The 24,242-nt window shown below is 41.1% G+C and overlaps 1 protein-coding gene across 1 annotated transcript in view; it reads left to right on the top strand.

The window, feature by feature from the left end:
* The first annotated feature begins 3,857 nt into the window (after nucleotides 1-3,857).
* Nucleotides 3,858-24,242, top strand: part of cacng8b (calcium channel, voltage-dependent, gamma subunit 8b) — a 30,687-nt gene continuing 10,302 nt past the window's right edge. The window contains exons 1-3 of the mRNA XM_050047915.1: nucleotides 3,858-4,404; nucleotides 20,103-20,399; nucleotides 21,077-21,301. Of these exons, the coding sequence (XP_049903872.1) occupies nucleotides 21,079-21,301 (223 nt within the window). The 5' untranslated portion in view covers nucleotides 3,858-4,404; nucleotides 20,103-20,399; nucleotides 21,077-21,078. The remainder of the gene's footprint in view (nucleotides 4,405-20,102; nucleotides 20,400-21,076; nucleotides 21,302-24,242) is intronic.

Raw genomic sequence — 24,242 nt, 5'->3', positions numbered from 1 at the left:
TTACATAAGTCAATAGCAGTTGTGATTAAGATCACTGTTCTCGAAAGTGTTGACGCCTGTCACTCACTTTCTTTAAACATGAATAAAACTTTCAACTTGGGTTCATTTCACACTGTTCGCCCTCTCTGCTTATCTGCTGAAGTTATGTATTTTTATATATTTTTTTCTACTTTTTTTTATTTTTATTTTTTTAATTTTGCTATGAAAGTGTTTGGACAGAACTGAAAAATATTCCCTCATTTTGACATTAAATGTAGTGATACAAGCCCAGCATGCACTTATAATAGTATGATACATAAAGACTGTTACTCTGGCTGGTCCCTGTGATGGAGGAAACTGTTGTAAGTGAATGCACACTGCACTGCGGTGAACCACTGGGTGTTAACCAGGCTCCCTCCTCAGTCACGGCAAGCCACCACAGCCTGAGGGCAACAATTGATCAGAGCGTTGTATGTGTGCATGCATTTGTGCCTGACTGCGTTTGTTGGCATATGTGGTTGCGTATGTATGAAGGTTTGTAATTGTTTATTATAAACAGCCTGAGACTAAAAATCACAGCATTTAAGATATTTCAATGTATTATAACATAAAGTAAGAGAAGTGACACTTAAATTAAATCACCGTCTCTAAAATTTAGTCTGTGTGACATAAATTTAAGAAGAACTTGTTTTTGGTCAAGGTCAGAAACAGAGTGGAGTTAATGGAATGAGCCATGTAGGTGAACTAATAATACATCTGGAGCGAGAGCCAGTTTGCAAAATTAAATAGAGACAAAATGCAATCAGACATCTCTCAGAAAGTATAATATAATCCAGAACTAGACAGAATTTGAATGCTAGATGCAAATTTCAGGGGAGACTGGGGTTGGCTGGCACCCTTTTCACATTCTGCCACCTTTCTCTGGCATAATTTATGTTAGAATATTCTAACCAGCAGCGACTGCAAGGTTAAGGTCTCAGCTTTAAATATATGTTTAAATGTAAACAAATGTCATCTAAAATCAGGTGATTTGAGATTAAAGTCACCTTGTCCATTTGAACCAACCAGCCCCATCAGGGTGTTGGAGGGCACAGTGTTAAAATGCTATAGCGACAAAAAAAGAAGCAATCAATAATAACAATTTGAACATTCAACTCAAAAAAGAACCAGACAATATGAACATTTCATAGAATATTTACTTATTTTAAAGACAAGTATTTCATCAGTAGAAATGTCTTTTGAAGTGATCGTAGATAATTTGCGTATATGAGTACACAGATTGTAACCTCTCCTCTCTGATAAATGTCCTAATCTCTACCGACTATCTTTTCACAACCCGGTCTCACTCCACAGTCCTTGAAATCCGGCGCTTGGGCAATGACTTCCTGCGTCAGTCGTGATAAAAAAGGCGTCCTTTCATGTCAGCATGGTACGCAACTTTGTCATTATAGTTTAACGGTTGGCGGCATCATTTCCTAAACCTAACCACGGTTGTTAGTTGAAGAGAAAAAATGTCAATTTGCGATGTTGTACTGACATAAAGCATTTATTTTGAAAGAGACTGTATGTAAACGATACATTTCCTGTGAAAACGGAAGTGTATCTTGAAAGAAGACAAACCATGTAACAGGCATAAGTTGACACGACATCCCAGAATGTCAACAACCAATGCACCCAGGGTACCTTACATGTCGTATGTGGACGTGGAAAGTCCATGACCAAATGCTGATATGTGACGAGATTGGAGTGAGAATGTGTTGCCAGAAAATATAAACATTTAAAAGAACATCTGCCAATTTTTAAAACAACATTTTTAAGCAATTTATCGGTAGGAATGTCTTTAGACGACCTGGTCTCCCTCCGAAGTCATTGAAATCTGGCGCTTGAGCAGTGACTTCCAGCTTCAGACACTGACGAAAAAAGCCATCCTTTCATGCTGGCATGATACGCGGCCAGTAGCTGTTATAGCTTAACAGCACCCAGCGATGTCAGAGGGAAACGCAGTGGGACAACATTGAAAGTTAAGGCGACGAAAGTTTGAATAGGGCAGGTGGGAGGGGCGGTGGATGGGTCCAACAACCAACGACCATCAATCGGGAGGGCAATGTTTGCTTACCCATTAAGACTGTAAGGTCAAACCCTGTTCTTTTTTCCTAAACCCCACCAAATGCTTTTGTTGCCTAAACTAAACCACATGTGTGTTGGCAAAATGTAACCATGTGCCTTTGTTGCTGAAGGAAAAGAAAAAATGTCAGTTTGCCTGGTACTGACATAGTGCGTTTATTTTGATCTCGCTGCCATCACTCATCACAGACCTTCAAATCTTATATCAAAATGTAGCTGCTTCCTTTGTTTAATAACTAAAAGTGTCTCTGTCTAATGCAGTTTTATACCACATTCAGTCCACAGACCACTTTTTACCTTTGATACTATAATATTAAATGTTACTCTTACAAAATTAGTAAGTGACTTCCAGATGTTTTAACACAGTAGATGAGTGCAGGTGAATGAAACAAACATTTTGATGTCACATTTTTGTCTCTGTGACCTTCACATGACCAGAGAACTGCTGTGTGCCAACTAACCCCGGCCTCTCCTAAACAGTAATGTGTCTGTGTGTAACAGAAAGAGAGTGAGAGGTGGTACATTAGGAAGTCAAACATCAAACATCCACAGGTCAATAAAACTAAAAAGTGTGAGCACACTCGGCTGCCTGACTTCCAGGACTGCGAGCTGAGTGTGTGTAGTTGTGTGTGCGTGTGCGCGTGAGCGTCTCTCCTGATGAATGAAGCCTGACTGCTAGTGTAAACAATTGAGATTAAATTGTGACTTGTGGTTGTTGTGTGGCCACTTTTCTGTAATAATGTGCTTTTCACTGAGCTCGCGTGCATATGTGTGTGTGTGTGTGCGTGTGTGTGCATGTGTGTGTGTATTTGCTTCCTTTTGTTTGTCTGCTGTGTGCGTGTGTTTGACTTTATGTGTGTGGCAGTGTGGGTTGAGTGGATCTCTCTTTTCACCATCACCATTACTGCATGAAAGACCTGTCACTCTGTATTAGCTCTCTTCAGCTCTCCCTCTCCCCTCTGTGTGTGTGTGTGTGTGTGTGTGTGTGTGTTTGCATGTGTGTGTGTGACAGAGAGACATAGAGAGAGGGGTGAACTGGGCAGCAAAGCCATTTTAAAGCTATTGAAGGTCATTGTCCGCTCAGTTTTGTGCAGCAGCTCCAGCCACTGGCTCCATTGTTATAGATCTATGACATAATTCAGTCTGCATGACAAACACTTACTGGAGACTGAATAATTTTTACAATCACAGTCAGTCATCACTTTTATTTTAGGGATGCTACTGAATTTCTGTCCACACTGATGCATGAGTATTGACCTGTAGATATTTCATGATCTCTCTGTCTCTCTCTGCAGGGCTGCGCTCGTGCTGCATTTCCCAGAACTACCAGCGCGGCCCCCATCATCATCATCATCATCACCACAGAGGAAAAGTGTCCCAGTGGCGCTCCATCGAGTCACTCTCCACCATAAAAAGGGAAAAAAATCGACATCAATAACACACACACACATACACACACACACACACACACACACACACACACACACACACACAACACACACACNACACACACACACACACACACACACACACACACACACATATAGTATATATATATAGCTATATAACCTGGCCATGGCTGGTAGGCTACTTACAACCGCACAGCCGTGCGCGCGTGCCACACGCTCCAATAAGCACATCCAGACCAATTCTCTCAATATGAGAGAGAAGAGACACAGAGGGAGGGAGGGAGGGGAGATGATGATGATGATGGGGGGCTTTAAAACCCTCCGCCGTGCTCTTGCAGCGCAGCATACTGTCGTAGATTTCATCTTGTGTCGATTCTGACATTATCCGTCACCACTCACATCACTGAGGAGTTTTGGTGGGATGCGACAAGTTGCTTGCGTCGGGCTCGGTGTGGGAGAAATAGATAGAGGAGCAGACAGGCAGGCAAGCAGGCAGGCAGGCAGGCAGGCAGGAGAGCGCTCGTCCAACCGGAGGGGAGGGGGGAGACGCATTCTCCCCGAGTACACACACAAGCAGCGGCCACATCCACTGTAGACAAATCCGTGTTCAGTGACGTGTTTTGTATCAGCCTTTTTTTTTTTTTAATGCAACCCTTTTTCCATCACTGGCTGATTTAAATTTAACCAGGAATTGAGAACCAAGTCCCTCGCGTGCTTCTTATTTATCAACTCTATTCATCCCCCTTTTCTATTTATTTATTTTTGCCTCGATAGACCCGTTATTCAGCTCATCCACCGTCCACCCCCTGTCTTCTTTTTCCCTCCATCTCCTCGCTGGGAGTGCGACGCGCTGCGAATATCTGAAATTTAAAAAAAAAAAAAAAGCCTGCAGGTAAGACCTCTCCAAGCTTCTTTGTATCATCACAATAACACTGTTGTTTGTTACTTTGCAGCTTAATGGATACACAGTTCATTCAGTGTCATTTACACGCCACATTGATTTGTTTCACGTTGCCTGCAACTTAGCCCACTCCTGACAGTGTGGACTACGGAATTTACTGGCAAAAAAAATAATAATGATAATAATTCTCAGACTTGTGCCACTTCTCTGATTAAATGCTGATTGATAATTTTCCCACCTATTTCCGCGGGCCTATAATTAGCGACGGCAACGTCTATTATGCAAATGAAAGCCTTATAATAGCTCGTTTGAAGCTCTCCCTGCATCCGCACCGCAGGTGTGGGGACTAAAATATCTGTTGTATGCGCCGAAATGGACGCACACTGAGGAGTGATTTCTGCGGATGTGGATGTCTTAATGTGTCCCAGTCCACTGACTTTTCTCTGTACCGGCCGCTTGATGCTAGGCGTCCATTTTCCACCGTGTAGCCTATGCAGGCAGGGTGATGTGTGTAGCCTACTCTATTAATGAATGCACCGCAGTCCGCATCACTATACTTGAGCTTTGCACGCTCTCAGCACCGAGCTTGTAGCCTATGTGTCTAATCAGTGGTCTGCACAGCTTCTGCCGCTCTGCTGCTGCTGCTGGACTCCTCACAGCGCAGGGCCAGCATCTTAGCTTCGTGTTGGACCTGGGCCACATCATGTTATCTGATGCGTTATGAGATTCGTTTTCCTCTCAGCCACACTGTCTGCTCTCACTGAGCTCTGACAGATCCAGAGGTAAAGGGCACCAAACATCTGGCACCTTATCAATCATTCATTTTTCATCAGAGCTCAGATCACATCTGGGCTAAAGGTGGAGTGAAATGTCTTGTGATTTGGAGATGCTAAAGGAGTGTGTGCACTGCAGCATTCAGGAGTCACCATGCACTGATAGAAAAAACAAGGTAGTGAGTGAGTGAGTTATACCTGTCTCCACTGAGGCTGCAGCCCATGACAGGTGCAGCTCTGAGTGATTATCGTCATGTGAGGTGAAACAACCAAATGTGGTCACTTGCAGTTATCGCACAAGCTTTCCCCCCTCTGAGCTGAGCTTTTGATTTAGGTGCTGCATCTCCTCAGCACGGGGACTGGCCTTTTTTACAGCAGCACAAGTGTCTATCAGCAGCACCTGCTCCTTCGTGGTTGTGATGCAGATCTAACTTGTGTAGCTCTCAGTGTCGCAGGGATGAAGCTGAACTTTTTACATTTACATCACACTTACCTGTAAAGTTCTGGTGTTGATATGTGGGTGGTGATTGATAGTTAAATAGTAGTTTTTGTTTATTATTTTAATAATTACATGAAATTAGTGAGCATATAGTTGTTAATGAGAACCTTAAAGGTGATTCTGGAGAAACACTGTTGATATTTAAACTCAAAACCCGAACAAAGACACCCCTCCTTTCAGTGCTCGCTCCACTCATATCTAACACATTATCATCCCATCCCGCCAAATACGGATGCTTGGTCAGTGGCCCTACATGTCAAAATATGGTGTGCTGGTTAACTTCCTGGATGTCCAGGGACAACCTCTCAATTTAGGCTCGATACGTGCATTGTGTCTTTTCAAAATGCGCTTCCGTTTTCACAGGAAATGTCCAGTTTCTGCTTGTTAAACCCGTAGTTTTTAGGTTTACTTCCTCAAGTTCAGGCAGCAAAAGTCTGTGGTTAGGTTAAGAAATAAACATCATGGTTTGGCTTAAAATAAGTACAGTTGTTACCAGTGTAGTGTAACGTCACGTAACATACGTCATTAGCATAGCACACTACTAACACTACACACTTCACACAGGAGAAAAACAGCAGTCTCTCGGGTCAAAGTCCAGAGTTTGTTTGACCCATCCACCTGAGCTCCCGACCACCCTAGATGGACTTTCTTGCACTTTATACTAGGGTAGTTGCAGTGGTCGAATTGTTCATTTTTAACAAGGGGGATGCAATGTAGCTTTGATTTTTTTGTGTGCACACATCATCAAATATGACAGCACAGATGTGCAAAATTAATCAAGATAAAGAAAAATGGCATGACCTATACCTGCTGCCTTTAAAAACACAAATAATGCAGTAGTATTGCTATTGCAATACAGACAAAAAACATTTTAGAGTATTCATAAGAGTAGCTCTGACATAGCTGTGAAAATTAATCTTAGAGTCACTCTTATCCTATAGACATTTCCTTAGCCAGTTATAATTTCTCCTAATCTGTGAAGCCTTGGGCTGATAATTGGTGCTGCTGTCAGGTCCCTGTCCTGATACCTGCCTGGTTTCTCCCTGTCCCTCTTCTATCTATTGCAATAATATAGATAATAAATGCGCAAAGCAAAATTTAGAAATAGAATTAAGAATAGTAGTGGTGACATAGCTGTAGAAATTAATCGCACAGTCACGTTTATGCTATAGATATTTTCTCTCAGCCAGTTATAATCTCTCCTCACCTATGAGAACCCTGCATGATCATCCTTGCTGGCCTCTGGTCCACTGTCTCCTCCCTGACCCTGCTCTTTATATTGTGGCAATAAAGATTAAAAAAATATGTGGAAAGCAATAGTGAGCACAAGTTCTTATTAAGGAGGAGTGGGTTTATTCCTAGCATGAAACTAGCTAACAAGGTATTTAACATAGGTAACAATAACATTAGTGTTCTTGTTAACTAGCTTAACTTGATATATTGGCATCTATTAATTAGGCATCATTTAGCTAACATTATTTACATGCAACAGCATCACTCAACTTACACTGGTTGTTTGGAAGAAACTGTACAAGGTTTTTTGCTTCTTGCTGGCTGCTTTGCTGAACATAGTTAACACTCATCAGCACTGCCCAGCAGCACACGTCATGTCTGTGTGGATTGACTCTGATCACAACATGACAGCATGTGTATGCGCCTTCTCATGGTGCGTTTAAAGACAGCTCGGAAAAACACGTTACCACATGTTAAAAACGAATTGGACGGTGCTCGGAAAAACACGTTACCACATGTTAAAAACGAATTGGACGGTGGTAACGGCTGTAAAAAGTGCAGGGGACGGAGGGCACAGATACGGGAAGTGCGGTGGACATGTCCCCTGCGTCCCTCCCTCAAATTACGTCCGTGCCTGCACACACAGATTCTAGATTAACAAGGGGGATGCTTTTTGGTCAATTTTCTAACAAAGGGGAAGGCATCCCCCCTCATCCCCCCTCAATTCAACCACTGGGTAGTTGACTGCTGCGTCAGAAATACAGCCACCTGGTGTGTATCATGCCACGGCTAAGAGTGCCTATGTGTTTCAGGGTATGCCGCTGAGGGCCACTTTGTTTGTTTCCAATTTACATAGCCAGAACTGTGTATGGACACATTTTGTTTCAGCGCACACACAGAACGTAAAGCTAGCGGGCCGTGAGGAGATTATCCACTGAAGAAGTGTACTGGATTAGAATTGCAGACTGCAACTCAGCAGACATATCGTAAAACGTGGAGTTCATAAAAGTTATTTGAACTCTAATTTGCAAAATTCCGACAGAATTCCGACAGAATTCCGACTTTTCATGGCGGTATAAATAATAAGTTTAATGCTTACACATTATTGCACCTCAAAGGGCACGTTCGTCCAACTTATGTGCAGCGATACATCAAATATGTTCCAAACAGGGATGAGATAGTGTAATTTTTTTGTATCATAGTGCTGTCATTGGCAGCCGGCGGCTCCATCAATCATTGCCGAATCTTTCATTGAGGTATGGTTGGTCCCGCCATCTGTGGGTCACACCCCCTCAGCCCCTCCTCCCACGTGGTAAACACCGTCTGTACTATGTGTGTTACGTGTGTGTGGCCTTGATGATTGCCTCTGTGCATTTTGGATTACATTCAAAACCCCTCAGCCGCCTCTAAGATCTGCTGTTTACGCTGTAAGGTGACTCATTGCAGTCAATACTTGTGTGTAGCCCACACAGGCTCTAGTTGTTTTTTATTGCTGGCCAAATCATAATCATCTAATGCATGAGCGGTCCAGAACAATCGGAAGGAACGTCTGCAACTTCTGAATGTTTCAGCTTGTTTCGCCTCGCTATTTCTCTCTTATTTCATAGCTGGTTGGCCGTTAGCCGTTCATCTCCCTCTTACTCTCTGTTCCTCTCTCTGAGGAGAAGCGATTCTGCAACCATCATCACATCTGTCATGTAGCTATTGTTCAGAGGATCAATGCCTTTGCTGCAATTTTCTTGATGGTCTACAGGCTTCACAATGTTCCCTCCTCTCTTCAGGGAGCTCAGGAGGATACCCTGCATTGTAAGAGAGGAACAGACTCAGATGGCTCAATTCAAATATGATGTCAGCGTCCCAGAACGGTCTAATTATCAAAAAACAACTGTTCAATCACATAAATGTGCAGCTTCTGTTCCTGCAACAATGTCAGTAAGACAAACCCCTTTATATTTACCGTGCTTGGTAAGTCAAGTAAATTTGAACCGACGATTGTACTTGCAAATTAAACACGGGCTTCCTGTATTTGCTGATTCAGTACACAACCTTGCTTATAATTCCAGAGAGCAGAGGCTTTTATCCGAGGCTTTCTAATTGACTCCTGTCTCAATGGCTGTGACCCATGCATCAATTAACCTCCAGCTTTGGTGTTTTTAAGAGCTTCGCTCAAGTTAGCGCAACCTCTAAGAGCAGGCCTGTAAGAGCCTGCGATTGAACCATATCGTGTCAGTGATATATTGTATGCAACCTGTCTGTGCAGGGGCATGCAGTGTAAACATACAGCAGACACACAGTGTTAGCATGTCTGACAGGCGAGCGATCTCAATGGACCAGAGAGACACAACATGGGACCTTTTCATTCACTACAACAGGCTGTAGGTGTGTGTGTACACTGTATACTATACAGCAGGGACACTGAACTTACTTTGCCTGGGGGCCACTTTTCCAAAAATGACTGGAGGCCAGGGACTAGTTAATAAACAAACATAAATAATATATAAACAGTTAAATAGTTAGAAAAGCTAGCCTCAACCTCTGCTGCAGGTCCTGTGAACCCTTCACTGGCACTTTTTTGATGAACAACCTCTATTTTGAGGCTTTTTGTTGCATTCAAGCACCTTAATCACATTAACAGTACAAAAAAAGCCCAGTGTCAATCAATTTAATGTCACTGTGAAATCAAAAATGGTCGGCAGGCCACCCAGCACCACTTGTGAGTATCACTGCTGCTATACAGTATTACAAATATATATATAAATTTAAAAAATGAACAAATAAAAATAGGCTAAAGCTCATCAGACAACTGCATCAGCATTTTTACAGTTTCAAGGATTTATGCCAAATAAACCAACAGAGAAGGTCATGTATCACTTTAATATTTAGCTGATGAATAAATGAATTAAGAAATGAAATAGGATTGGCCTAAAACACTGGGAAGAAAAGTAGATTAATTAGTAAGTTGACTGACTGAAAATGTATTCACAACTGACATAAATAAACTCTATTCAATATGAAGACCACGTGATGGAGTTGAAATAATGATATTGAAATAAACTTTATTTTTATAGCACCTTTCAAAACACAGTTGCAGAGTGCTGTGCAATAAAACTAAACACAATTTAAACACAAGAAGAATAAAACAAATAACATGTCATAAAATGTATTCCAGTAAAAGATAAAATAAGGAAGGCCAAAACTAAAATCAAGATAATAAATGGGAAGTAGAAAAAATAAGATAGCGATAAAATAGACAGCTCAGATAAAGTCAGGATATGCTTCCCGATAGAAGTATGTTTTTAGGAGAGACTAAAACGAAGCCAGTGACTCCGACAGCCTTATGTCCACGGGCAGGTCGCTCCAGAGTGTCGGGGCCCTGGTGGCCGTTGAATAAGCTAATAAGTGGACCTTGAGTTGAAGCAATAATTTTACACTTTTAAAAACTTGTTTCCTTGCTGAGAGTTGGATGAGACGATTGATACCACTTTCTGTAGGCTAAATATCAAGCTAAAGCCTGGAGTCGGTTAGCTTAGCTTAGCATAAAGAATGGAAACAGGGGTAAAGAGCTAGCCAAGCTCTGCATAAAGGTCTAAACCTATGAACTCTCACGCTCACTATAAACATGCTGTATCTCATTTGTTTGCAAAAACTGAAAAATAAAAACAAGTTCATGCTTTTACAGGAAGTTACATGCTGAAACTACTTTAAGAAATGGCGCCAAATGGCAGCTAACTTAGCTTAGCATGAAGACTGAGAGTGGTACAAAGTGGCTCAGGAATGAGTCCTATAACCTGGAAATGATTTAGCATTTTAGCACTCCAGGTGCCCTCGTATTGAAGGCCGTGGGTTTTGGTTGGATGCCTGAAATAAGGTCTGTGGTTAACACAAGCTTCAGAGACTTTCATGATTTGTTCTGCGACATAAAATCATCAGTAAATGGTTGCTAACAAGTGGCTAAATGAGAGCGTCATCATGTAGACCACGACATTACAGCCTGGCGACTTTAAGTCATGCAACCAAAGTGTAGCTTGTTTGTAGCCTAGTGTTAGCTTTGTATTTCTGGCAATTGCACTTACAGTTCAGATATGGTGGTGTTCATTTGCGAAGATTATCTTGCTAAACAAAACTTGTAAGTAACCTATCATAAACTTTGTTCGTCATAGAACTTAACAATCCAAAATCCAATGGAAAAATCCCTTAGCCTGTTTGCCAGGGGAACCAGGGAAATGCTAACTTCTGCACAGGCCTACAAATACTGTCATCCCTGCAGCACTTTATCGATCTTATCATCTTTTCTCAACAAGTAAATGAGTTAGCCTATTTTCTAACATTCATTTATTTATATTATCTTTAGTTAAGCAAAACTGCTGAACAATTGCCTTCTCACTTTGAGAATTAACATTATTTTCTCAGTTTTAGGCTATATCATTGTAAATTCCATATGTTTGGGTTTTAGAATGTTTGTCGTACAAAACAAGCAACTTGAGGACATCACCTTGGACTCAGTTTAAGTGTGATAGGTATTTTTTATGACATCTAAAGCACAACATTATTAATCATTAATGAAAATAATCTGTAGCTGCAGGTAGCGTGTTGTCTCTTTTCAGGGCGACTGCCTTTTTCGAGTAGCTTTGATATATGCAAATATTCACTTCTCTTCCTACCTTAAGTCTTTCACCTCCGCTGCACATATTGCAGGGTAATGAATTAACATCACACTTCTCTCTGTATAAAAACCAGGAATTAAAGAGCCATCTTGAGTTAGATCTGCTGTCACTTTACTCAGTGAAAAGTGTCGTCTTTATGCATGTGCATGGTTGCACGTGCGCATGTGTTTAAGCATATGTTCATGGGTTCATGAGCGTCAGGTCATCCAGAGACACTTTATTTTGGGAGCCTCTTAGACCAAGGTGTTACTGTCACTGCCTCCTCGGGCTGTTCTGCTCAGACAGGCAGAGACTCGGTCACATGCACTCTGAGGATCGTGGTGGACTCTTCACATGGGCTTAATGGCAATTCTGCTACGCTTTGAAGTGTCTTTTAAAGATGACCTATTTTATGATTTTATTGTCATCATTTTGACAGTTGTGGGGGTTTGAGGCTGCATATGTGCTCGCATGCCAAGGGTTTGTTTGCGTGTTGATCTTTTTCTGTGCACCTGCGTGTGTGTGTGTCTGTACTGGCATGCATGTGAGTGTTTGGAGATGTAAATGTGTGTGTTTTCGCCAGCTGTGGGATCTCAGCAATGAGCTCAGGTGTGTTGCTTTTTCTCATTATTAAGGAGAGAAATCATCTCGGCTAGCAAGAGTCACCGCTCTGAATATTTAGGCATGTTTGCATCAAGCACTCAGAATAGAATACGCTGCTTGTATTTTTAGAGCTGTCATCATAAGTAGGCCTAGTGCATTTTTTTTCTCTTGGTCAAGCAATCAGTATTAGCTTATGTCATTTTTACTAACTACATCCCAGATTCCCTCTCGTGGACATGCAACAGTCAACGCAGTGTGACTCGCTGTTGAGTCACTGTTGTGTATTTACACTGAAAATGCTCTCACATGCCCACACAGGATCACTGCCTTGCACATGTGTGGAAAAACTTATTACAGATGTCATCATTTATTCAACAAGCAGTTTGGTAGTTGATTTATGCAATGAATAGCTAATGGAGCAGCTGCTACAAATTTCAAATCTCCTGTGTGATTTATGGCTGCATTATTGGAGCCACAACTCATTGAGCGTGCTTATATTTTATACGAGGTATTCTGTCATGCTGGGAATGAGTCAGGCAGGTAGATCTGATTACATCTGAAGTTTTCTGACAAGTGAGTGCCTGGTTCCATAATGATCCCTGTAGCAGCTAGCTCCCAAAGCTAAGCCCTTGGCCTTTGTTGCTGCAGTACATCCTGCTGCAGCTCATTGGCCTCTGGCTGGCCCAGAGTCCTCGGAGTGCTGCAAACATACTATAAAAGCTTCACTGTAAGAGTAAGTTAGCTCTGGGAAGCTCAGAATTGTGGACAAGGCAAACATCCTTGTATGTTTTACATCAACCCATATTCGTAATTTAAAATCACCCCCAAATTTTCTCCTCTCTTTAGAATATGCTGCTATCAGAGACTGTACTAACATTATTTAAGTGGTGAGGAGGGCTGAACCTGATGTTTCACTTTGTAAAAGACTCAAATTGATGCAGCACAACCAGATATGGGCTCTTTATTCCTCCCATGTATCTTCCTTTTCAATACCTGGCCCCTACATTTCCCACAAAGCTACCAACTGTTTGGTCTGAGATATTCGGATGTGTTATGTTAGTTGCGACTAATGTGGCCTTGAGCTGCAAGTTTCAAGTAGAGATGAGGAGCACCATGTACCCCAGTTTAAGCCTTAATGCCTTTTAAGGTCCAGTGTGTCAGATTTAGGGGGATGTATTGGCAGAAGTGGAATTAAGTATAATAAGTATGTTTTATTTAGTGCATAAACCCTTGAAAATAAGAATCATAGTGTTTCCGTTACCTTAGAATAAGCTGTGTTTGTGTCTTCAACGATGGAGATCACCATCAAGATTCAAGATTCTATCTACATTTCTATCTATATATTCTATCTAGATTAATCTACAAGATTTATTCTTCTTTTCCCTCTCCTGTGCACCTGTTTGGAAATACACGTGTGAAGTGAAGTATTCCTTTGTTTTTAACCTCCTGTACAAAGAGAACTGAGGGTATTCTAACCAGAAGTTTCAGAGGGTTGCAATCTGCAGTCCTCACCTCTCAATGTCACTCAATCCCCCTAAATCAGGGGTCAGCAACTTTTACTACCACAAAATGAATTCGAACATTATAATGAAGTTAATATGTTTTCCCATAAAGCTGCTAATTTTGCAGCATCGGCGATGAAAGCAAACAACTCTGTCTGCACATTGTTAGATTTTCTATTACCCTCCGAGACCTTTCCTTTTTGGAATTTTCAATCCACAGTTAGCCAAGCTAATGAAACTCTAGACAAACCACTGATACTGAGGTTCGTCAAAATTTAGAGGAAAAGGCACCAGCTGTGGTCGAATGATGCATTTTTTCAGGCTAGACAGTTTTACAATTGGAGAATGTAGGAATTTCTTTAGGACTACAACAATAATAAATGATCATTAAAATGTTAAAGAAAAGACATTTTTCATTTCCATATGACTTTTTTGTCAAACCACAGGGAGCCAATGGATGCGGCTCTGGAGAGGCGGCTTGCCAACCCCTGCCCTTAATCATACATACTGGACCTTTAAACAACCTTTATTGTGGGTCACCAATGTTAACATTGATAAGACCTTGATACAGAGACAACACAGTTATTCTCTGCCAGCTCTGTCTTCTAGAAATTATGTTTACAACTATATTGAAACAGCTAATAACCTTTATGGGAAACGTAATGCCAAGGGAATTATACTTAAAATAATGAGGGTTGTTGCTAATCAATGTACCTGGCAAGTTGCACATTTGTTGATACAGAACATATCAGCATAATGTTCACTAACAATATATTTCAGTTGTTTTTTAACCAAAATAGCAAATTTTGCAATACAGTATTCCCTCATCATGCCCATAGCATTATGGTTTTATTACCTGTTTTATTAATATTTAACCAAAATCACAATCTTTCTCTAATCTTAACCAAAGTGTTTTTGTTGGTTAAACCTAAGACATGAGCCTGGATGCAAACTTGAAGTTCTGGTGTCAACGTCCTGCGCTTTGTACACCCATCATCCTCCCCAACCACCTCCTGCCGAGGCCTGTACAGTGCATGAATGTAGTGTTTTATTACCTGAAAGAATCGTTGTCTCTGAACATAGGCTACCATAGGCAGTGATAACATTGTCACAACAGCATAATTGAGAAAGCAGTTTGGTAACATACAAACATGATTTGTCTGAGACGGTGTTGTGTCCCCATATGGCAAAGTGCACCTGTAAGGTCTCTTTGTTGTAACCATTAACTATACTGCATTAAAGTATGAATTTAAGACAAAAATAAAAATAAATAAATAAAATCCACACTACTGTACCTTGAGCAAAAAGAAAAATTCCAATACCCCTTCCCTCCCTTTTTTGACCCCCATCCCCTGCCAATATTTTTTGCACCGTCCCTTACTCTCATCCATTTATTCAACTCTCACACTTTCTTTTCTCTCGCCCTCTTGTTCTTTCACGCTCTCCTGCGTTCGTTCCCCTCGTTCCCCTCTTTCTTAATTATTGGTGGAAAATAGAAATTACAGATAATTAAATGACAATTATGATCTCCTACTCAGGGGAGTTTTTGCTGAGGGGAATAACTTAGTAGGTTATTGCTAAGGTCATTCATTAAATACTGGAGTCAAAGAACACACACACACACACACACACACACACACACACACACACACACACACACACACACACACATTAGATACTGCATTTTCAGGCCTTGGAGATAGTGTAATCCCTTCTGGCCATGTATTTTCCTTAGGGAGACGCAGTATGTTGATAAGGTTGGAAGGTCATACTACACACATACACGCATGCGCGCACACAATCACACTCACTTGTTTGCTTGCACATACGAACCCATGATGTATAAATAAGCCACACTGTGGTGGTGTCATTTGATAGTTTACATAATAAGGAGCCTGAACGCAGAGATACGAGGCTAACTGTCTAACTGAGGGGAGCTGAGGGGAACATTACTGGGATTCAATAAGATTGGACTAGACCCATCCTCAGATGCACTGGAGAGGAAATGTGCACACACACACACACACACACTCACATAAAACACACACACACAACACACCATCTCTCCTTCCATCTCTCCTTCTGTCTCTGAGGCAGCTCTGTTTTGGGTCTCACAATGCAAACAGGATGTAACCTATTTTGATCACGGTGCCATATTGCATCATCAAATATTAACAGACTTGACTGCACTGCATTATGTCTGCTAAATAATGTTTGTTGAATGTGTGCCGCTTCATTGTATCCTCTTTTTTTTGGCGGTTATTCCTAAAGAAAAGACACTGACAGAGTGGTTGCTTCTCATTCTCTTTTCAGCAACTGATGTTTTGTCTTTATTCATGTGTGACTGTGTGTGTGCACGTGCGTGTGTGTGTGTCTGGGAGCATCTGTGTCACCGTGGTCACACACACACACACAAATCTATTGATAGAGCATTAGCGCACTGGTCCGTCTGTGTCTGTCTGGGTTTCACAGTCAACACTCATGTTAGTGATTTGAAATATCCCCCCTTGTTTCTGCCTCTTTATTTCCCATCTCTGCCCTCTCCCTGCTTTGCTCTCTCTGCCTCTTTCTCCCTCTATCTCTTGCCTGCCCCACTACCCCCCCACCACCCCACCCCCCCTCGCTCTATGCTGATCCAGACTTTGGAATTCAATGTTGCTATGGTAACAATGTCGGGTTGGTCCTCTCTGCCTCCCCCTCTTGCTCCTCTTATTCAGGCTAGATGCAGTACAACTCGCTCTGGAGTCATTCTGTCTTTAGCCCGTAACACTGTCACTTATAATTAACCTAATCTGTGTGAGCATCGCTCCAATATGGTCCTACAATATTTAAATAAAACATCTGTAGTGCAGAATGTGGAGGTGGTTCGTGATTAGTCAATCAACAGAAGATTAATCTGCAACAAGATAATACAGTCCTGCTGGCATCTCTGTGAGGCTGTAGTTAGGTACAGCGGTGCTTTGAGCTAAATTCTAACATAAGCATGCTAACATGCTCATGTTTACCATGTTCACCATTTTTGTTTAGCCTGCTAGCATGCTAACATTTGCTAATTAGCACAAAACACAACTGAGGCTGATGGGAATGTCATTACTTTTGCAGATATTTGGTCTTGAATCAAAGACAGATGTGATTTTGATCTGGTGATGGCAGTGGATGAAAAGTCAGAGCATCACTGAAGTTACCATAAAGTGCTGACAGGATGACGTTGTATTGTAGGCTGTCGTGGAAGTTAGCGTTGTCCTATTCCCTCGAGAAACTATGAGTGACATACTGTATATGCATGCAACCCCCGCCATTTTACGTAGCCTTGATTCAGTATACCATGCAGCTACGTTTTATTACAAATGCAAAGTTACTTACTCATCACTGCATTCTTTATGATTTCGTGGGTTGGACATCACTGACCATTCGCAGACAACAGCACTGGTGTATTTTTATCTATAAATCGATACTGGGCAAACTTCCGGCCTACCTCTGCACCCTTCTGTGCGTCAGCTCTGATCATCGATGAATTTAAAGGCATCATAAAGAATGTGGTGATAGAGACATGTGCTTGTTTTTCTTGAGAGGCCACTTTGTTTGAATAGTAGTTGTTTTATTTGTATTACATGTTGTAGTAGTTGCATTTTAATGTGTTTTGATGGCAATCTATCCAGCAGTTGTATATTTATTTCACCAAAAGTCAAACATGTCAAGGTAATGGTAGCAAAATCACAGGGATTAAACCTCTGATGACTATGAACGTCTGCACAAAATTTCCATTGCAATCTATTAAATTGGTGTTGAGATATTTCAGTCTGACAGACCGACACTGTCATGGCTACAAATAAAAACTCCTCCCCAAAATCCCCCAGTGCCAGCTTTTCAGTTGTGGAGCTTCACTACTATTTTTTTTGTCTTTCAATTCAATTCAATTCAATTCAATTCAATTCAAAGAACTTTATTTATCCGTTAGGAACTTCATTTGTGCAAAGCATCAGTGCATGTACAGTTCACATAACCAGCAACGCAACATAATATACCGGTACAGTTCACATAACCAGCAACGCAACATAATATACCGCATGCATTCAGCAAATACCAATCAACCATCAATTAACAGTCAAAAATTGGAGAGAAGAAAGCTTGCCAGCACAATCAGTACATGATGAATAGGTAATGATAAAAACAATTGTTAAAAATATGGATAGTAAATAAATAAATAAGATAGTAAATAAATAAATAAAAGCAATCCATGGTCAAGTTAAAGGAGTGGTGTAAACAACCATGTAAATACATAAATCAGGCATTCATGAGCCATGTTCAGGATATTAGACCTAAATTAAAGATATAGAGGTTTTGGAGTGTTAGTTGGACAAAAAGTAAAATTAAAGACACCATCTCAGGCGTCCTCAAAGTGAATCTGGCAGTATAGTTTCAGTGTTTTCTAAAATTTTACAGATCAAAGATTAGTTGATTAACAGTAAAGCGTTGTTCTCATTCAGTTAACCTTTTGTTATGCACGGCAAACCAAGAAGTGCAGTTTACTTTCTTTTGCATGGGAGCTCTGTATACAGAGAACATTTACTAGGAATGCACCTAACATTTATTTTCATTATCAGTTAATCATCATGACTCACGATTAATCATTTGGTCTATGTAATTTGATTAATTGGTAGAAAAATGTTAATTACAATTTCCTAAAGACCAAGGTGACATCTTTAACTACCTAAAATACATGACCCAATTAGTTATCTACTGAAAAAGCTAATGAGATTTGAATGTAGTTAAACTGTTAATTTAACTACATGTACTGAACTTACATACTCAGCTGTCTCATTTTTCACTGACAGAGCACAGAGAATTAAATGCACCAGTATTAGAGTATATTGATGAACTATTAATTTACCATTCCTGTAAAATTAGCCTATATACCCATTCAAGGCTTACAGAGAGTTAAAACCTGTTTTTGACTGCATGTGAAGTACATGGAGTCTGCTAATTTAAAATGATGCAACAGCAGTCTGTTAATTTCGTAGCCCACTTGTTTGTTTGTTGGTGGTCTGACGGAGGCATTGATTGTATCTGCTGTTGTGATTGTTGGGCCAGTGGATGGGCCGTGGGAATTTTAGAGGTTAAATTGCTAGTTTGGTCAAACTAACTTTTCAAAACTTACTTTTTTTACTTAGATTAGATTTTTTACTTAGATTTACTTACTTAGATTACCAATTGGCTATCACACCAGACAAAGAAAAGTAAATCCTAAGGCAGAATTTATACTTATGCATTGAATTGACGCTGTAGCTACGTAACCTACGCTGAAGCCTGTGGTGGACCTCCCCAGAAATGTAACTATACATTGCGACGGTGCAGACCTTTATTTTTGTTGCTTAAACCATTTCCCTCAGTGGAAACAAAGCTTTTACTTTAATTTCACAGATAATAAACAATAAATTGTGAAGAAAGCCTCCATAAAAATATTATTTTAAGTCTTGTGTGTGATTTATCCTGGCTTCATATGAGCATAGGAAATCTCTGCTCGTCGTTAAGCTAATTTATACAATGTAAAATGCCATAGGCTTGTGCTAATAACGTTAGCATGTTATATTTGTTTGAAAAACATGTTTAGTATAAGACAGTTGTTTTGTCAGTGAACCTTGTGAGTTGTAATGGAGCCGAATTTTGTAACGTTAGTTTTGTTAAATGTTGCTGTTGTCCCTGGTTTTATATGAGAGGTGGAAAAGTTTGCTAGATGCTAGGATAATTTATACAATGTAAAAAGCTATTATTAAGCATGTTGCATTTGTGGGAAAAATGTGTCCAGACAAAGACATGTGTTTGTCTGTGAATGCTGCGAGTTATAGTGAAGCTGATTTGTGTACTTGTGTTTGAAATTGTCTCCATTAAGCCATGTTTAATGTGTGTTTAATGTGTGTTTTGAATCAACTAAACTTTACAGCACTTCACAGAACCCCCGCTGCTGACTGGTGTTTTGGAGGTGTAACTGCAGAGTGGAGTGACACGTGTATGCCACGTTTGTAGGCTACGGCATATCCCGCTTAACTAAGAGACGGTGGAACTAATGTCCTAATGTTTGTTTGTTTTTTGCTTGAAAAATTACTTAAACAATTAATCAAATATCTAAAGAGTTGCTAGGTAATTTTCTGTTGATTGACCAACTGCAAATAAAGGATGAGGATGAAATTAAGGAAGACAGACATCTAATCAGCTTTGAATAAAATCTGAAAACAACAATATGAAATAACATAATTTTATTGATATTGATTAGTTGCAGCTCCTACAGAATGATTAGCCTATATGTCTAATTATTCACTAAACATGTTTATCTTTTTGTGATCATGCCTCTTTTCTTTTCATCTGTAGATTTATGGCCTAATATACTACCACATGAACTAATAAAATGCTGTCCTGTGCTTTATTTTATGTGCTGCAGCAGCAGAGCGGTGACCATGGTGCAAGTTTTCTGCTAGCAGAGGACGGACGGAGAGCGGGACAGCCGTCCAAGACACAACCTCCACCGGCAACAGCTTTCCAGCGAGAAAGAAAGACAGAGAGAGAGAGAGAGCAAGAGAAAGAGGCAAAAAGAGAGAGCACAAGTGCAAGAAGGAGAGAGGGGAGCGGGTGAAAACAGTCGATGGATGCTGTCCGGATTGAGGGGACAGCACGTTCTTCACTGACGAGGAAAAGAAAGATTTCAAAATTGAGTCGAAGGATAGAAACTCGCCGTCAGGTAAGTTTTGAGTGGCTGAGACTTTGCTTCAGTCTTTTTAAATATTTGTTAGAATCAGTTTTACCTGCTGAACAGAGCAGAGAATATCTACAGCAGCATTTATAGGCCACTGAGGCAACTTTACTGCAGCTCACACATGCGCTTGTCAATGTGACGAACTGTATGAAGCTTGATGTGTATGTATAAGCTGCACCTACATTTCCTTTCTAATAAAGACTGTGACAGGTACAAGGTGATCTCATGTTAGATCTGATGTATGTGTGTGTGTGTGTGCGCATGTGTGTGTTTCTGTATTCATCTCCGGCCCTGCTGATACTGAGGGGAAATGGTGTCAGGGTCATGAATATGGAGTACACTGAGATTGGGAGGGTGTGATCTGTTGTGTTTCACATCAGTTCTGTCTTGTTAAGCGAAGTCAGCAGAGTCATTCAACTCTCCTCCAAGGACACATCATAGATCCACTTATGCACCTCCCACATCCACCTCCTCGTCTTTTCTCATCGCCCCCCCTCTCTGCCCCTCACCTCCTCTTGCCCCCTCATCATCTCACCTGAATGTTCGCCGTCTTTCTCAATAAACTGCACTTTGTGTGTGATTGTAAACACCCTCCTGCTTGGTTATTCTATCCTTCCTTGTTATCTAACTCCTCTTCCTCCTCCTATCTCCTCTCTCTGAAGGCATGGTGTGTGAGAAGGGGATCCAGATCCTCCTCACCACCGTGGGGGCATTCGCTGCCTTCGGCCTGATGACGGTGGCAATAGGGACGGACTACTGGCTGTACTCCCGTGCCCTCATCTGCAACAGCACAGCCAACGTTACCCAGGATGACCCCCATAACAAGGACAAGAAGGATCCTGGGGCGCTCACCCACTCTGGACTGTGGAGGATATGCTGCCTGGAAGGTAAAGAAGAAGATGTGGGAGACATTTCAGGTCTATGGGTGGGATTTGGACCGAGGGGGATACACGCAGGAGCAAGTTTGCTGTGGTTGGGGCTGTTGTTTTCAGTGAAAAGGGTGCAGGGAAAGCTGATAAATGGCAGCACAGCTCCGGTTACTTCCTAGCCATTTAGCATTTAATGCAGATCCGAATTTAGTCACACTACCTTCTTGCTTTTTCAGCATTCAGGACCTGAGGGTGAGCAGGGAAAATAACGCTCAACTTAAGACTGAAGACATTTTGGGAAATGCTCTTGTTCGCTTTGTTGCTGAAAGTTAGATGACAAGATTGATACGCTATATGAAGGTAAAGCCAGCAGCTGATTTTGGTGGTCAACTGTCCCATAAAAAAAGTAATCATCCCGTAAATGAAAATTAAATGTGTTCCATATAGAACTGATACAGGACACCCGTCTGATTTGTATTTTTGAGAAACAATTACACACAAATCCATGGTAGAGAAATATCACAGGTTAGACCAATGATACTCAGCTTGTGGCCTGTGGGACAAATGAAAGGGTGACAGGTGGCCCACTGACTAATTAGCAATGAGAATAAAGTGATTCACACAATTTTTTTTTATTATGTTTTGAAATAATAATCACTATTATTTTATTTTTTTCATATTATTATTATTATTATTATTATTATTTTGTAGTTTGAGTTGCCAGAGTTCATTAAAAGCAACTGGTGGGTTGTGGTCCAAAAGTGGGTCACAGGCCCATTCTGAATGAACTACAAGTGACTCACAAACATGTCAAGTTTGTAAAAAATAATTTATTCTTAAGTACAGTGAATTTCCAGCACACAGTTTATATTTTTAAGTGTCATTTCCCGCTATAGAGTGAGTGAATAACGGACAGCTACTTGACAGATACAGTAAAGTAGCTCGACAGCATGGCCAACCTTAAAGCCACAGTGTGCAGGAATTTCTCCCATCTAACACTGAAATCATATATTGCATTCAAACGGATAGCGCACTCTCACTGTTTCAAACGCTTAGTGCAACAATGGTAGCTGCTTTGTACCAAAAAGCTATGATAACATTTATGAAACCATGTTATCCGATACTTCATGGAGTACTCATTCAGGCTCCTACACAGACACATGCGACGCGAGTTGACAAACCCCCTCCTCACCATGCTGGCTGTGTTTACAACGTAGGACTGTTGGGGCGGGTGTAAATCCAAACAAACCAATCATGTCTTGTCTTTTGACAACTGACTAGTGGCTCAACCTCACACATCCCTGTCCTCGCATCACTGCGCCGCTGACAGCTGTTAGCCGCGGGGTAGTAGCGGCCAGCGCCACTACCCAGCACTACTGCAGCATAACAAAGTCCCACTCTTTGAGCAAAATGCAGGATCATGTATATACAGCATCACGGGAGACGGAATAGTTGTCGCCAAGAAAGCGCAAAAGGGAATCAAAAAGGCAACGTGACCGGCAAATTCAAAAAACGAGGGTCAACATTGGGGTAGCCTTTTCCAGGTGGAGGGAGCTGCTGAAGGAGAAAGGTAATGCAATCACAGGCCAGCGCTGCTGTTTGTTGTGCTGCAGTAGTGCCAGGGTAGTAGCGAAGCGCCTCTTGCTCCTCTCCTTCGGTTTCTCAGTCATGCAACGCTGGCCTGGCTCTCAACGAAAACGCCAAAGGCGGGGCTGTATGTCCCTTGCTGGCATATGTATTCTCAAGATGGCAAAACGTTATGGAACCCTCCAGACGACTTACCCGCACAATGTACAAACAAATCCAAAATTCTCCTTTTACGAGAATAAGTCAGATTATTGGTGGAGGTAATAATACACCAGTGATGACATATTTATAAATGCAGACATCATTTTTTGCCAATAAACAACTGAAAATGTTACACAATGTCCCTTTAAGTATGACGCTGAATGTATTCAACGGCGTGGACCTTGAACTAATGATTAAGGAGGAATCTGGACCTCGTTGCGGGACAAGTTGGGAACCACTGGCCTGGACAACAGAGATCGAGCTAGGCTTCAAATGTACTCAATCCCTGTGTACACCTGACCTATGCAAGGCTGCTGTGACTGGATTTGCCTGAGTGAAGACAGCAAACATCAAAAAGTTGAATACAGGCGATTCATTTATTATATATAACGATAAATATAATTAATGTTTGTTTATTGACTGGCTCCTGCCTCGTGCATTTTGCAAAAGTTGCCTCCGGAAAAGCAATTTGAGCATCCCTGGGTTATATTTTTAAAAAATGGTAGTTTTCTTTGTTACGTACATTAGAGACAGTCAGGAAGATTTAGACGGCGACAGGGACGTTGTCGAGGATAAAACAGGCCCACCTGATTGCAAAGGCAGTGATCGACAGGAAGAAGACATCACAGATGAAGGAGATACCCTGGTAGTTTAGCATCAGATGAGACAGTGCTCAGTGTCGCCCCACAGTTTCAGCTTTCGGTGAAGGAGAGTCTTTGTTACCTCGTTGTTTTGGAACAGTCACGTGGGATTGCATTAATAGATGTTGCTTGTGGACTGAAAAATGCAGTTATATTTAGATTTGTCTTAAATGTGGTCAGATGTGTACCTGAATACCTCTGGAGGTGATTTGGCCAATTAGATCACAACCTGTCCTCAATGTGTTTTGGGTGCATTTACACCTGTACTTCCATGTAGTCAAGCACTAACTGATTGCAATCCAATCACCCAAAATGCATTTTAATAAAAGGTGTAAACGGGGTCAATCTTTTCAAGTAACTCTCGGCAAGAAAACAAATAACTTTCCCAAAATGTTGAACTATTCCTTTAAGTGGTCTTCCTAGTCTTAGTTTTCCTCTGTGAGGTAGGAGGTATTGTGTAACATTTGCCAATTTGTCTGCAGAATAATTCAAACACATTAATGTAGAGATGTCTGTACTTAGTCTTTGTT

Source organism: Epinephelus moara, chromosome 6 (assembly GCF_006386435.1).
Source record: "Epinephelus moara isolate mb chromosome 6, YSFRI_EMoa_1.0, whole genome shotgun sequence".
Taxonomy (NCBI): domain Eukaryota; kingdom Metazoa; phylum Chordata; class Actinopteri; order Perciformes; family Serranidae; genus Epinephelus; species Epinephelus moara.
This window is presented reverse-complemented; position numbering and strand designations above follow the sequence as displayed.